Source organism: Microcaecilia unicolor, chromosome 4, assembly GCF_901765095.1.
Source record: "Microcaecilia unicolor chromosome 4, aMicUni1.1, whole genome shotgun sequence".
Classification (NCBI taxonomy): domain Eukaryota; kingdom Metazoa; phylum Chordata; class Amphibia; order Gymnophiona; family Siphonopidae; genus Microcaecilia; species Microcaecilia unicolor.
Genome location: NC_044034.1, coordinates 334,690,781 through 334,706,995, shown reverse-complemented (window position 1 = coordinate 334,706,995; position 16,215 = coordinate 334,690,781). Strand labels below are relative to the sequence as shown.

Genomic DNA, 16,215 nt, shown 5'->3' with positions numbered 1-16,215 from the left:
GGCCTCACTGCTCCACCGTGATCATAGCTTGGATCACTTGGTAGACCAGAAAGGCCTCAGCGGGCTTGCACATACCCTCCAGGATACAATCACCTGCAGTCCTTGCTTCTTGCACTGCAACCTCAGAAATGAGTACTTCCAACCCTTGCACTATAATCTCCAACCTCTCTTTTCTCCTAAATAGCCTGACTATTACAGGGTCATCATCTTCTACTATCTGTAGCTTTCCTAAGGAATCCACTACTGAAACCCCTTATAAAAGGCCCTCTCCTGTACCGCTATCCCATCGTAGACTGCATTTCCCATCCTCTTGGAGATTCAGACATGGTCTTTTTGCAATGCACACTCCTCCAAACCTCCACTTACCCCATGCCTAAGTTGGGAGAGAACTCTAAGCCTACCTCAGCAGACATTTCTGTAGATGAGGAGAACAAATTCAGTGGGGAATAGAATCCTCCTGGCCCAACAATCCAGCAAACTTTGCTGCACTTCCTGACAAGTCCTCAAAGCCAAGGGATTTTCTGCTAAATTTGCTGGGACCAAGGATGGAGGAGAGAAGAGGTCTAAGTGCTGAGAGATGGAAGACTTAAGATGACTACTGCTCCTGCACTTTCTGCCCCTTCCACACTGCTCTATGAGGAGGCCCCCTGCCTTCCAGTGTTGGCATCAGCTGCAGCTCAGAACCCTCAGGGTACCCCTCAGAAACATTACACATAATCTTCTTGCCCTGCTGCACTGTCCGGAACTGCCCTGACAGCCACTGCAGTGGGAGTAGTGCTTAGCGCACTCTGATGGAGCCTCCATCATGCCTGCAGGCCCACTTAACTATCAGCACCCACTTTTGTGTAAAATTTTTTCTCACCTTGAGGCACCCTTTGCACACTATGAAGCAGCTCTTGATTGATCATGTTTCATGATCATGCATGCAGCTCCAAGTGTACCCCCTGCACCACATGGTCGATCAACTGAAGCGGCCTGCAGAAACTCCTCCTACTGCCCCAGGATAGCTCACTGTTGCACATCCCTACTAATGTTGGTCTTCTGGTGCTTCACCCCATGATGCAAATGCTTTTACTTAAATATTTCCTTTTATTATTTTGTTTTGGCAGGGGATATTTATTTATTTATTTTATTGCATTCGTATCCCACATTTTCCCACCTTTTTGCGGGCTCAGTGTGGCTTAGAAGGACATCTCCTCTGAAGTGCTTTTGGCAAAGGCAAAACAGTGAGGGGGAGATAGGAGTGAGGGAGGGAAGCTGGACTGCTTCAGGCATCCTTCAAGTGAATGGTCTGCCATGAAAGGACACTAGATTCTTCCACCCAGATGTCCTAGCTCAACCAGGGAACCAATTCTCCTGCTTAGCCCAGGAGCAATACCAACCAGACTAGATCAGAGCCAACTTCATGGAATGTCCATTATCATCAGCTAAAGGCACAGAACACTGGTGAGCTGCTGCAGAGTGCTCTTTATAGGACAGAGCTCACAAGTCATTGCTGGCTGACAGGCATAACCCATAGGCTCTGCAGTGGTCCAGTAGACAATAAGGAATAAGTTGTTAGAATGAATTTTAAAAACGTAACAGTGGAATGCAGGCCATAGAAGATGGTACCTGCACTCAGCTCTCCAGCATGGCACATGTCATGGGAGAGACTTTCTCTGCTCTCAGCCTCTACATTGGCTCTTTGTATGCTGGTTTTCAGCAACAGCCTCAGTACTCCTGGCAGCCAAGATGATGTATGAAAAGTTCCATTTCAATTCAGCATCACTTCTCGCTCAGACAAACACTGTCGGATTTTAATAAATCAAAGGCCCACACTGTTTAATAAAAATTTATTGACTTACAAGTGATTATTTATCAAAAGACCATTTATTGCGGACACGGGAGCGATGTGTTACTGGGTGGTGCAGGGAGACTAATAGGAAATCAATGCAGGCAACTGGGTGGAATGAATATTAGGAGCCAACCCCCAGCTAGCCAGTGATTTTACACCCACTCTGCTACCCCCTGCTGCATGCACAAGTGTCCCCACTTTATTTATCGCTTACAAATGAAATAGTCAATACTTTTAATCTAGAGCAAAATGTATTAACTTCCCCACTGGAGAAAGACCTACTGGCTGAGGGCCTGAAATCCTATATAAGATGAATGTTCCTGCTCTCGTACATTAGCCCACGTCTAAAGAGGGACAGGGTCACAAGGAGGCAAAGAGAGTCAGATTCCCTGCGTGCTGCTCTTTTCAAGAGTAAGGGATACACCACTGAGCTATAAGGAAAGGCAGAAAGCTACGAGGCCACAGAATGTCCTCCCAGTGTCTTAATCTGCTGTTAAAGGGAGGAAGCCTCCTGAAAGCAAGACAGTAATATTGGTAAGGCTGACTCACCCAGGACAACTTGAAGATGCTGATCCAGTTCTGGTTTTGCCCCACTGTATGAAGAGAGATTAAAGTTCCACATTTCTTAAGGAACTCAGAAGTGCACGCAATGGAGGAAAACCAGGACTGGATCAGACTTTCTGCATTAACCTGAACAAGGTGGTGGCCCTAGATAAACATTCCCCACATCAGTATAGGAAATGTTGTATCAGGCAATGAGGGAAAAAATCAAGACTGGATCCGACTGTTTTAGAAGATCTGGAGCCATCTAATAACACTAACAAACATGGCAAACATTAAGATAGCAGTAAAGCATGGCTCCAGGGAAATAAAGAGAACAAAGGTCTTTAAAGGGAGAGATTTCAGGACATGGAAAGGCCAGCATCCACTGACATATATTGTTATTTCTGTTCCAAGCGGGCAGGGCGCCACCTGATGACTTCAGGATGCTCTAACAGCAAGTACTGTAGATGAAAGCTGATGTTAGTGAGGATTTGTAATAGTCTTCCATTCTGCACTACGACCTGATCCCATAATGCTAAGTAGTAGTAGTAGTAGATGCCAACTTTTCAAAATGATTGAGGGTGCCAAGTATAATTCAAATCACCCTTCCCTAGACACAATTAAAAAGGTTGCTTAATATTGATGGTGCTCAGCAGCACCCACAGAGCTGGCTCCTATCTTGTTGGGCAGACTGGATGGACCATACAGGTCTCTCTGGGCAAGTCACTTAACCCTCCATTGCCCCTGGTACAAAATAAGTACCTGAATATATGTAAACCGTTTTGAATGTAGTTGCAAAAACCTCAGAAAGGCGGTATATCAAGTCCCATTTCCCTTTCCCTTTATCTGCTGTCATCTACTATGTTAGCCCTGGAATCTCTCAGGACAAAAGGACACACAACAGCAGAGAAAATCTGTGTAATAATATGGTGCAAAGGCTAAGGAGCACTGCTGCTTTTTAACATATTTATAAATGACCTAGAGATGGGAGTAACTAGTGAGGTAATTAAATTTGCTGATGGCACAAAATTATTGAAAGTCGTTAAATCGCGGGAGAATTGTGAAAAATTACAAGTGGACCTTACAAGACTGGGCTTCTAAATGGCAGATGTGAGCAAGTGCAAAGTGATGCATGTGGGAAAGAGGAACCCGAATTATAGCTACGTCATGCAAGGTTCCACGTTAGGAGTCACGGACGAAGAAAGGGATCTAGGTGTTGTCGTTGATGATACGTTGAAACCTTCTGCTCAGTGTGCTGCTGCGGCTAAGAAAGCAAATAGAATGTTAGATATTATTAGGAAAGGAATGGAAAACAAAAATGAGGATGTTATAATGCCTTTGTATCGCTCCATTTTCTGGTCGCCGCATCTCAAAAAATATATAGTGGAATTAGAAAAGGTGCAGAGAAGGGAGACAAAAATGATAAAGGGGATGGGACGACTTCCCTATGAGGAAAGGCTAAAGCGGCTAGGGCTCTTCAGCTTGGAGAAAAGGTGGCTGAGGGGAGATATGATAGAAGTCTATAAAATAATGAGTGGAGTTGAACAGGTAGATGTGAAGCGTCTGTTCACACTTTCCAAAATACTAGGACCAGGGGGCATGCGATGAAGCTACAATGTAGTAAATTTAAAATGAATTGGAGAAAATGTTTCTTCACTCAACGTGTAATTAAACTCTGGAATTCGTTGCCAGAGAATGTGGTAAAGGTGGTTAGCTTAGCGGAGTTCAAAAAAGGTTTGGACAGCTTCCTAAAGGAAAAGTCCATAGATCGTTATTAAATGGACTGGGGAAAATCCACTATTTCTGGGATAAGCAGTATAAAATGTTTTGTACATTTTGGGGATCTTGCCAGGTATTTGTGACCTGGATTGGCCACTGTTGGAAACAGGATGCTGGGCTCGATGGACCTTTGGTCTTTCCCAGTATGGCAATACTTATGTACTTATGTAAAATAGAGACCAGATATAGGAAGAGAAAGTATATTCCATAATGAGAACTTGTATACAGTGCTGTAAAAGATAAATGTCACACATATTGGGGGTCATTCTATAAGGAGCTCCCTAGTTTAAGGTGGCAAGAACATGCATAAATGACAGTATTCCAGTCATTTATGAACATAAGTGGCCATTTACGCACATAAATGACCTCTTATAGAATACTGAGTAGTGGAAAAGTACACACCATGTTTTCATGATGTACACTTTGACAGTGGGAATGTGCATGGGCAGAGCACGCAAATACAGGCATAAATTATAGAATATTAAATTTATGCACATTCTAGTTAACACCTAAGCAAAGGCATTTACACCGGCAGGCTGGTGTAAGTAATCATGCCTTAAATGCAAGTGCATTTTGTGCCACTTGTGCTAGTATTTGATGGGGCAGCCCCATTTTAGAAACGACATAGAAGTCTGAATTGAGATGTCTGGGTCCAGGTCAGAATCTGCTGATGTAGGGGCTGTTCTAAAATACAGGAGAAATGGATGTTTATGCTTCAAGATCATGCACCATAAACATCCATTTTAGAAACAAACCATTGAAAATTTCAACAGGTTGAAAACTAGCATATGGAGGGATTAAGGGGGCAACCTCCCCTAATCCCTCAAGTGAATTTCTGCTCAATAGGAGCAGTCTATCAAAAACTAAACGTGTTTGGTAACAGGTGTAAATCCCAATGCTGATCTTAGGACACTTACGTTTATTCCCCTTCTGAAATGGGAAATAAACATTTATCTTCTAGGCACACCCTAGTCCTGACGAAAACATGCCCAGACCACACCTGCTTGCCATTTGCACGCCCTTGGATTTTTGACATGCATATCCTGGCTTTGTAAAATGGAAAATTAGACATTTATGCAAGATAAGCATTTAAGTTCCAGTTTATGCATAATTTCAAAGGCAAATAGCCCTTCTAAAATGATCGTCAAAGAAAGTAGGTGTCTGCTTTTCTTTATGTAATAGACTTAAAGCAGGTGCCATAACCTGCACCTACAGTAAGTGCCTTGTTATAGTATTGTACTTGCCCTGAAAATGGAGAAAAGGAGGGAAACATGAAACACATAAGGTAAAAAAAAAAAAAAGAGTAAATGCTGAAGAGGTAGAAAAACTGAAAAACAGAAAGAGAAGAATCTAGAAGCGAGAGCCAGACAGAGGTTAAGACACGAACAGATAAAACGAGAACAGAGAAACTGAGAAAGAAGGAAAAGAAGAATTTCTATCAAATGTAGCTGGACTTACAGTAAAGCTGTTCATCTCTGTGAAGTCACTGTCAATGTATACTCGCACCCTGTCAAATTCTGACATTTCTCTACTCTGCATCAATGTTCTGCAACAGAAACAAAACCCATTAGATTTCCACAACCTCAGTGCAGAAAGGAGGCATCCAACAATAACAGTGATCCCATGGTAGCATATTGTGGGGTGGGTCCCTCAATGGTCATCCCACCCCTGAAGGATGGCCTAGCATTTGAGTACCGGCACCTTTTTTGGTAGAAAAAATGCACTGCTGTTGGATACGAGCAGAGAAAGGTGGGTTTAGGGGGAAAGATAAGAAGCTCATTCTTGGCCAATAGTTTCAGATGGCGGTGAGACAGCAATGTCAGACAGGCAGGCTGAGACTTAGGTCTGGATTCCTGTTGAAATTTCTGGTGTGGAGAGGTAGATCTGTGAGTCATCAGCATAAAGGTGATACTGAAAATGTTGCAAGGAGATCAGAGCACCAAGGGAAGAAGTATAGATGGAGAAAAGAAGAGATCCCAAGACAGAGCCCTGAGGTACACCAACTGATAGTGGGATAGAAGTGGAGGAGGATCAACCAGAGCATATGCTAAAAGTGCGATGGGAGACAGAAGAAGAATACCAAGAAAGAACAGAGCCCCAAAATCCAAGCGAGGACAAAGTATCAAGGGGTAGGTGGTAATAAACAGTGTCAAAAGCAGCAGATAGATCAAGAAGGATGAGGATAGAATAGAGACCTTTGAATCTGGCCAGGAACTGGTCATTGGAGACTTTAGCTAGGGCTGTTTCAGCTGAATGTAGAGGGCAGAAGCCACACTGAAGTGGATCAAGAATAGCTTGAGATGAAAGACAGTCAAGAGTGAACAGAACATTCAAGTAACTTGGATAAGAAAGGGAAGAGAGAGATGGGATGATAGTTGGAAGGGTAAGCAGGGTCCAATGAAGGGTTTTTTTTGGAGTGGTGTAACTATGGCATGTTTGAAGGCATCAGGAATGGTTGCAGTGCAAAGTAAAAGACTGAGAATATGACAGATAGAAGGGATGACAATAGGAGCGATAGTGCTGAGTAGATGGGTGAGAATAGATCAAAGCAGTGGCGTAGCTACGTGGGGCCAGGGGGGCAGGGCCCCCGTAGATTTGGCCCTGGACCCCCCTGCCGACGACCCTCTCGACCCCTCCTCCCACCGCCAACCCACTGTCGCCGTCGCCTGCCTTTGCTGGCGGGGGACCGCAACCCCCACCAGCCGAGGTCCTCTTCTTCTCGCAAAAGGCTTCCTTTTGTTTCTGACGTCCTGCACGCAGTGGCGTAGCTACGTGGGGCCAGGGGGCCTGGGCCCCCGTGGATTTGGCCCTGGACCCCTCTGCCAACGACCATCTAGACCCCCCTCCCGCCAACCGCCGTTGCCTGCCTTTGCTAGCGGGGGACCCCAACCCCCATCAACGTGCAGGACGTCATAAACAGAAGGAAGCCTTTTGCGAGAAGAAGAGGACCTCGGCTGGCGGGGGTTGGGGTCCCCCACCAGCAAAGGTAGGTGACGGCGGGTTGGCGGTCGAGAGGGTCGTCGTTGGGGGGGGGGGGGAATTGGTGGTGGCGGCAACGGCGGGTGGGGGGTCGGCGCCGCCGGGGGGGGGGCTAAAATGTGCCCCCTCACCTCGGGCTCTGGACCCCCCTCCCGCCGGTCTGGCTACGCCCCTGGATCAAAGGAACAGTTAGTCAGTTTGGAGGAGGAAAGAAAATGTGAAGTTTCCTCCAGTAATTTCAGAAAAAGAGGCCGGGGTTGAAAGAGGGTTGACAGGATGGACTAGGAGAAGGAGAGGTGGAGATGACTTGGTTGAGAATTCAAGGTTAATCTTGTGAACCTTGTCATGAAAATACTCAGCCATAATCTGGGGAGAAAATGAAGGAGGGGTTGGTGGTGATCTGCCACCCCTGCAAACTGTCCTATCCCCCAAAACTGCCCTCACAACTGTCCTACACCCAAAAACTAACCCCTGCCACCCCACATACTGTCCCACATCAGCCCTAAACTGCAATCACCTTCTAAAGCTACCTCCTGTAATCTACTCTCCAACTAACCCACCTCCAAAAAATAACACCTTTCAACCTACCCCTCACTCATAAAAATACCCTATTCACAACTGACACAACATCCCACTGTCACAAAATGGCTAGCATCCACCTGAGGCTAACCCTGTGGCCACTTAGACGGTCTGCCCTCAGCACTGCTCAGGCTTACCTGCACCTGGGCATGTGCTGTGCTCTAGCACCCTCCACCCCACCAACTGGGTCCCATTTACCTCTGGGAAAGTTTCCCACTCTCAAGTTATTCCCCAGTGATTTCTAGGTTACTGGGGCCACACTCTTGGGGATCCCACAGTTCCTAGAAAGCACCCACAGACCCAACATACAAACCACCAGGATTCTTAGTCCAGAGACAATAAACTAACAAGGTTTATTGTCACAGAATTAGAACAGTGAACCATATAAAACAGATGGAAAAGTAACAGGCAATAACAGGTAACTGAATAAGGATCAATATTAAAACTTTCTAAACACTTTGTCACTACCTGGTAGTGCCTGAAGAGTTTCAGGATAATAACTGCTCACAAGCCTTGAACAGGGTCTCAGGACAGAAATGTTTACCTCTGTGCTCCTATACTGAGCCTAAAGATTAACTTAGTGCTTAGGCGGGAAAAATTGTCACTTCTATAACAGCTTGACAAAAAAAACAAAAAAAAAACAGTCACCATCTGCTGGCCAAATAAGGGAAATGCACTTAGGAACAAATATGTCATATATTCATGTAAGAAGTCACAGATATAACTCCCCTGTTTCGTCACATCCACAAAATACTCAACCCCCAAAATTACCCCACTGCAAATGCCCTACCACCCCAAAAAACTGCTCCATCCCCATAACTAGTCCCCAATACCCCTAACATGGTCCAAACCACCCTCACCACCTCAAACTTGCTGCTCCACAAGTGCCCTCCCCCTAACCCCAGCTATGTACCCTACACATGCCCAGCAAACACACAACACAGAACAGAGATACACACACATATACAAACACATGCAGATCACACAGATGAACACACAGGGAATGGTAATATTTCCTTACCCCTTTATTTCATTTTTGTTATTAATTCTACTGTGAGAACTACTTTAAGAATCATACATTTTTCTTTTTGGTTGCTATGTGTATTATTTGTATTTAATTTTGTAAGTATGAATATATCTGCTTTATTGTACTCTTTCCTAATAATTTGAGTTCTTTTTATGATTGTTATTTAGGAGTCCTTTTACTAAGGTGCTCTAAATAGGAATGGATAGATGTGAATCACTTGTTTAATCTTTCCAAAAATACTAGGACTAGGGGGCATGCAATGAAGCTACAAAGTAGTAAATTTAAAATGAATTGGAGAAAATATTTCTTCACTCAACGTGTAATAAAACTCTGGAATTCAATGCCAGACAATGTGGTACGAGCATTTAGCTTAGCAGGGTTTAAAAAAGGTTTGGATGGCTTCCTAAAAGAAACGTCCATAAGCCATTATTAAAATGGACTTGGAAAAATCCACTGCTTATTTCTGGGATAAGCAGCATAAAATGCACTGTACTGTTTTGTGATCTTGCCAGGTACATGTGACTAAGGTACATGTGACGTCAGAAGAAGGCGGAACACAGCGAAGGGAAGGCTAGAGACGTCGGGAGCACCACCTCCCTCACTGACGCTGCGCTGCTGGACCGCCACGGAGGTAAATTTAAGAAGAAAAAAAAGAGAAAAGGGATGTTGGGGGGGGGGGGGGGAGAGAAGAGGGTGGGCAGTTGAACAATGGGAGCGGGAGGGCAGGGGAGAGACGAGAGCATGGATGCGAAGGGGGAGAGGAGAAGAGGGCGGGCCAGGCCAGGCCAACTGGGACATGATGGGACATGGGAGCGAGAGGAGAATGGATGCGAGGGGGGGGTCATGGAAGGGAGAGAGGGGAATTGCTGGATAGGGATTAATGGAGGGTGACAGAGGAGCATGGATGGGAGGGGCAGGGCTCAGGGAGCGAGGGGAATTGCTGGGAAAGGATGAATGGAGGGGGCAGGGGACAGATGGGCATGGATTGGGAGGTCAGGGCTCAGGGAGAGAGGGGAATTGCTGGAAAGGGATGAATGGAGGGGGCAGGGGACAGAGGAGCATGGATGGGAGGGCAGGGCTCAGGGAGAGAGGGGAATTGCTGGAAAGGGATGAATGGAGGGGGCAGGGGACAGAGGAGCATGGATGGGGATGGATTGGGAGGGCAGGGCTCAGGGAGAGAGAGGAATTGCTGGATAGGGATGAATGGAGGGGGCAGGGGACAGAGGATCATGGATGGGAGGGCAGGGCTCAGGGAGAGAAGGGAATTGCTGGATAGGGATGAATGAAGGGGACAGATGGGCATGGATGGATATGGATTGCAGGGCAGGGCTCATGGAGAGAGAGGAATTGCTGGAAAGGGATGAATGGAGGGGGCAGGGGACAGAGGAGCATGGATGGGCATGGATTGGGAGGGCAGGGCTCAGGGAGAGAGGGGAATTGCTGGATAGGGATGAATGGAGGGGACAGATGGGCATGGATGGATATGGATTGCAGGGCAGGGCTCAGGGAGAGAGGGGAATTGCTGGATAGGGATGAATGGAGGGGACAGATGGGCATGGATGGATATGGATTGCAGGGCAGGGCTCAGGGAGAGAGGGGAATTGCTGGATAGGGATGAATGGAGGGGCAGGGGACAGAGGAGCATGGATGGGAGGGCAGGGCTCAGGGAGAGAGGAGAAATTGCTGGACATAGAGGGGAGGGAAGAGAGATGAAGGAGATGAAATGAGGGAAAAGGAAGAAAGGAGAAAAACTGCACATGGATGAAGAAAATAGGCAGAAGCTGAGGACCAGAAATGAAGAAGAAAGGAGGAAAGGAAAGAAATAAATGGAAAGGAAGCCCTGGAAATGGAGTTAAGAGGACAGATAGCAGCAGAATCAGATACTGGGCCAGCATGATCAGAAAAAGAAAGTCACCAGACAACAAAGGTAGAAAAAAATAATTTTATTTTCATTTTAGTGTTTGGAATATGTCCACTTTGAGAATTTACATCTGCTATCTTATTTTGCAATGTATAGCAATTTGTTTCTAAGAATATTGCTGACAATTCCTGTCAGTGTGGCAAGTGGTGAGCGATCATTTTCACGGGGGGGGGGGGGGGGGGGGGGGGGCCCGCCAACTGACAGTCTGCAGGGGGGCGCCAACTGATAGTCTGCAGGGGGGCACCAGAGACCCTAGGCACGGCCCTGTACACAGATTCTGGATCAGCTCAGATGTAAACTGTGTCCCTTGGTCTGAGAGTATCCTACCCGGGAAAATATTTCTAGCAGGGCAGTGGCAATTTTCTTTGATTTTATGGAGGATAAGGCTACTGCTTCAGGATATCTGGTAGCAAAGTCCACCACTGTCAATATATATCTTTTCCCAGTCTGGCTATGGACAGCTAGGGGCCCCACTATACCCACAGTTATTCTCTCAAAGGGCTCACTGATAATGGGTAAAGGTTTCAGGGGAGGTTAAGGGTGACCTTGGGTCTTACTCACTTTTTGACACGTATCACAGGTTTGACAGTAGTCAGCTACGGCTCGAGATACTCCCGGTCAACAGACGTTCTGTATCACTCCAGTGCGTGTCACCCCCTGATGTCCTGCTAATGGAATATCATATGACATCTGTAGAAGTTGTTTTCTGTATGCCCTGGGCACTATAGCTGCTTGCCTGCTGTCCAGAGCCTATTAGGATCAGAAGGATCAGTCTCTCTGTACAACAAGCCCCATTTCCATAGGATAAGATCTCTGCAAGTCTCACTGGTTGGTTGACCAGCTCTGTGCCTTAGGGCTTCCAGGTCAGGGTCAGAGCGCTGTGCTTCCTGAAAAGCATGTCTCTGTCCTATATCTGTATCCATTACAGGAAGGGTCGCTGCTGGTGACTCTGACAAATCAGGGTCAACAGTCTGATCAACAGGTGTGTCAGTTAAGTCAAGCTGTTCCACATTCATGGCCCCAGTCATCTCTGGAACTGGTGCTGCTGGAAGCACTGGAGCACCTCCTCCTGTCGCTTGGTCAGCTGATCCCACCTACACTGGCTCAGGATCTGGAACTGGCGAGGTGATCTCTGCTGCTTCTGCTTGCTAGGCCGCCCAGGCCTGACTACGGGTCTCCATAGCGTAAATGCTGACTCCGCTATCAAGGGTAATGTTCATTGGACCCATGTCAGTCTCACACAGCATTGATACCGGTATGTTTTTCATTATGCCTACTTCTCTGTATCCAGGCTTGGTACCCCAATCCAGGAATACTTGAGCAATGGGTACAGTCTCTCTAGATCCATTGGATAGCACTACCTCTGCAGTGCGCCCTATTAGAATACCATCTTCCAGCCCTAGCTCTGGTTGTAACAAAGTCATGCAAGAGCCAGTGTCCACAAGCCCAGCTACCTGGGTCTGATTCATAACCAATGAGGTGTGGTAGTGCTGTGGAAACCCACCTGCTTCCTTGCTTGATGAATGACCAGTAACTTTTTGTGCTAACAATACATTTTTATGGGAAAAGCAATTCCAACAGCTGCAGTATACATACACTGATTCACTGTAACATAGTGATTAAGGAATTGCGCCTTACAAACACCTTCCTTCTCATTTCTCCTGATCACAGACACATAGAAAAACACACAACCATACCAACATACAAATACACATATACAGACACACACAAGCATGTACACCCTACATACACATACATACACAAGCACCCATACACATCCAAGCATGTACATACCAACACAAAAACATATACACACATACCCACCAACCTACCTCCCAAATCCATTTACATGCAGAGGGGTTGGAAAGAATTCCATGAGCCATGCTCTGCATGCTTTCACCACTGGTTGAGCTTAATAAAGACATAAAACGTCTTTACCTGACAAAGTCATCCATTCGCTTCATGTTCTGCTGATAGTCCTTGCCACCAACCTCCTGCAAATGCAGTGCCAAAAAGAGGGGCGTGTATCTGTGCACAGTCTGAAAGAAACCACAATGTCACTCACCAGCAGTTATCCACAAACACTGCATATGTCAGGATCCCTCACCATGGTCCTGACCTGACTGACAAGCATGCATTAGTGGTTATGATATGATTATAGATACCATCTCATTTTGTTTCTGGAGATTGCGCAATGAGGAAGATGAGGTGCTGAATGCATCCAGCTTTCAGACACTTTCAGGAACCAGACTAACCATAGGCTAAGAGCCTGCCATTTCTGGCATGCATTCATCAGGAATTCCTACCTCCAGACATAAAGCCCTCCCTTTCTCCCATATCCCCTTTTTCCTCCCATCTCTCACTCATCATATCTATATGAAGTGGCCTCCTCATTGGTTGGGGCTGAGGGTTACCCCAGAGGTGGATACATAATCAATTTAACCTCCTACATTTAACTCACAGATGTAAAAGATCTCCCTCTAGTGAGCTTATACCTTAATGAATGGAATATTAATAACAGACCCAATAAGGAAACAGGTAAAAAGAATACCAGAGAACCAGTTATCTTTAAAATAAAAACTTACTTTAATGGACACTCGAGTAGCAAATAATTATTTTAAAAAGTAGAATGATAAAAAGTAAATGGCAAATTGTCAATAAAATCAATGTAAAATGGTTTCAGCAAGTATTATAAAACGAAGATACTTACTACTACTACTACTACTTAACATTTCTAGAGCGCTACTAGGGTTACGCAGCGCTGTAGCAGGTATACTCTGAGGACAGCAGGCTATATATTCTTACATGTGGGTTACGAGGTCCATGTTGCCCGGTCCAGAGCTTGTATCAAGCTTTTACAGAGCTCTTTAGAACGCGAGTCATGCTCCACTGCGATGGCGTGAGTGCCTTCCCACCCACCGTGAGAGCGGGGGACCAACAGTACGACAAAGAAGAAACAACTCCAAGGGGATGTTTATCATATATTTTGGTTCAAGTTCAGGAAGTTTGGTTACACATTATCCACTTATTCATAAGTCGCTTTAATTTTTATTTATATTTTATAACTAAATAGTACTTTTGAGTGTTGATTTCACTTGATCTCCCTTTTATCATGTCATTCAGAATTACATTCATGTGTTCCAATGTTCTTCCTTTTTTATAATTTGTTACTTTTTAGATATTATTCTGATTTGTTTTATTTTTGCACCCACTCGTTGTGACACTTCTTACATAGTAACATAGTAGATGACGGCAGAAAAAGACCTGCATGGTCCATCCAGTCTGCCCAAGATAAACTCATATGTGTATACCTTACCTTGAATTTGTACCTGTCTTTTTCAGGGCACAGACCGTATAAGTCTGCCCAGCAGTATTTCCCGCCTCCCAACTACCAGTCCCGCCTCCCATCACCGGCTCTGGCACAGACCGTATAAGTCTGCCCTCCCCTATCCTAGCCTCCCAACCACCAACCCCTCTTCCCCCCACCTGCTCCGCCACCCAATTTCAGCTAAGCTTCTAAGGATCCATTCCTTCTGCACAGGATTCCTTTATGCATACCCCACGCATGCTACAGTTATTCATGATTATTATTCATTTATATATATTTTTCTGTTATTGCGTTGTTGTCCTTATATCGCTCATCAGTTATCAAAGTTCATTTAATATGGTTCGCATTTTTGTTTTTGGCCATCATATTTCCTTTAGTGTATATTTTCATTAGTGTTTACTACCGTAAATATTAATTTTTTCATTTTTATCACTACTATGGTTATTACATGTTATTTTTACAAGCTTTATTTCTGTGTTTTTAACATTGCTTTATGTATTTATTTTGTATGTAGTATTTTGACCCCTGAGGCAGACGGTGAAGCCGTCAAAATACGGTCCCATGTCAGATCATACATACATTTTGTGCAAATAAAGTTACAGTACTTCAATCAACCTTTGGCTGGTGAGACTTCTTGGTAAATTAGCCCTAGATATTCAGTGCTGGGCCACGTGCAGGCCCTGGCACTGAATATCAAACTAATTGCCCCACTGCTAGCTGGCAGAGCATATGTGGGTCCCAACTAATACGCAGCCAGGGCCCACATAACTGTCCTATGCGGACCCCAGCTGAATACTGGCCAGCACCCACATAACTACTGAACTCCTTTTTGGAGCCCTCTGACTCCCCTCCCACCCTCCCAAAACAGCCTCTGTCCTTCCCTTCCCCCTCTCTCCAGCCCGCAATATTAACAACCCCCCTCCCCTCAGAATGTCCTCCCAACCACCAAGCCTCCCTCAGTAGTCTGGCTAACTCCCCCCCCCCCCCCCCCCCCCCCCCCCCCCCCCCGGCCTGCCTTCGATCTCTGGTAGTCCAGTGAGGGTGATGAGGCAGGAGCAAATCCTACTCGCTCCTGCTCCTGGCAGCAGCACCTTTAAAATGGATGTTGCATCCTCTTACAGCAGCCTTGAGGTACTTACTGAACAGGTTATAATCCCCCACCACTTAAGGTGGTAGGCACTCAATGTCTCTGTTCCCTCCAGCCTAAAGTTCCTTTCCCGTCTGAGACACTTGGAAGTGTATTTTTGATCCAGTCTCTCCATGACCCAACCTTCCTTCTTAGGCAATGTTGTGCTTCAGGGAAGCAGCCATGGGACAGGTTGACCTTCCCTGATCATTTCACTTAATGTGAGAACAGTTCTCTCCTTTCATGTTTGCTCCAAGGGACAACTGAGAGCAAAGCTGGCAGCTCCTGTGCTTTATTCCTCCCCTTCCTTTCCCTTAATCCCTAGGGCAAAGAACTAAGGGCAAGATGCACTAAACTAAACGAGCCTTTAATGAGCAGTTTTCCTACCCTGGCATGCATTAAAGCCCAATTTCCAACGACGGTAGCAGCAAACGAAAACGGAATGCAGATGAGCAAATTGTGTAGAAACCCTATTGACATGAGATGCACTAAAGTTTGCCGCTTGCCCTAACGCTGGAAAACTACCGGAAAGCTAACGAGAGGTCTGTACCTCTCTTTAGCTTAAATGTCAAAAAACTTAAATGTCAAAACAAAAAAAAAAAACGCGAAGGGGGCAAAAACACTCGTCAAGAGCGTCCTTTATTGACGCCCGAGGTTGCCGCTGCTCCCCGCTCCCCCTGCATTAAAAAAAAAGGATTGGGAGGGGGCAAAGGCGCGTGTCAGGAGAGTCCTTTATGGACGGCCTTCCCCCCCCCCCCCCCCCACCCCACCCAAGGTCGCCGCTGCTCCCCGCTTCCCCCTGCACAAAAATCAAAACTTTAGCAGCACCGGCCCCCCCCTTCCTTTCTCCCCAGCTCCGCCTCCCACCATCCTCCGCCCCCGTGCCCCGCCGCCTCCCCTGAGGTTGTCACCGCCGCTCCCCCCTTCCCCCGGGCCCCCTCCGTCTTACCAGGCCCGCGCAGCGCCTCTCACCTCTGTGTGAAGGCGCTGCACGGGCAAGAACAGCTGATCGCCTCTTCGCCGAGTCTTCGGACATCTCTCCTTTCCTCGTCTGAAGAGGGCGGGCCCAGGAGGAAAGGAGAGACGTCTGAAGACTCGG

At 46.2% G+C, this 16,215-nt stretch overlaps 1 protein-coding gene across 1 annotated transcript in view; it reads right to left on the bottom strand.

Moving 5' to 3' along the window:
• LOC115469426 (inositol polyphosphate-5-phosphatase A-like) overlaps positions 1–16,215 on the bottom strand; it is a 110,253-nt gene that overhangs the window by 62,362 nt on the left and 31,676 nt on the right. Inside the window, exons 3-4 of the mRNA XM_030202055.1 lie at positions 12,601–12,701; positions 5,615–5,702 (exon numbers count right to left, since the gene is read on the bottom strand). Of these exons, the coding sequence (XP_030057915.1) occupies positions 5,615–5,702; positions 12,601–12,701 (189 nt within the window). The remainder of the gene's footprint in view (positions 1–5,614; positions 5,703–12,600; positions 12,702–16,215) is intronic.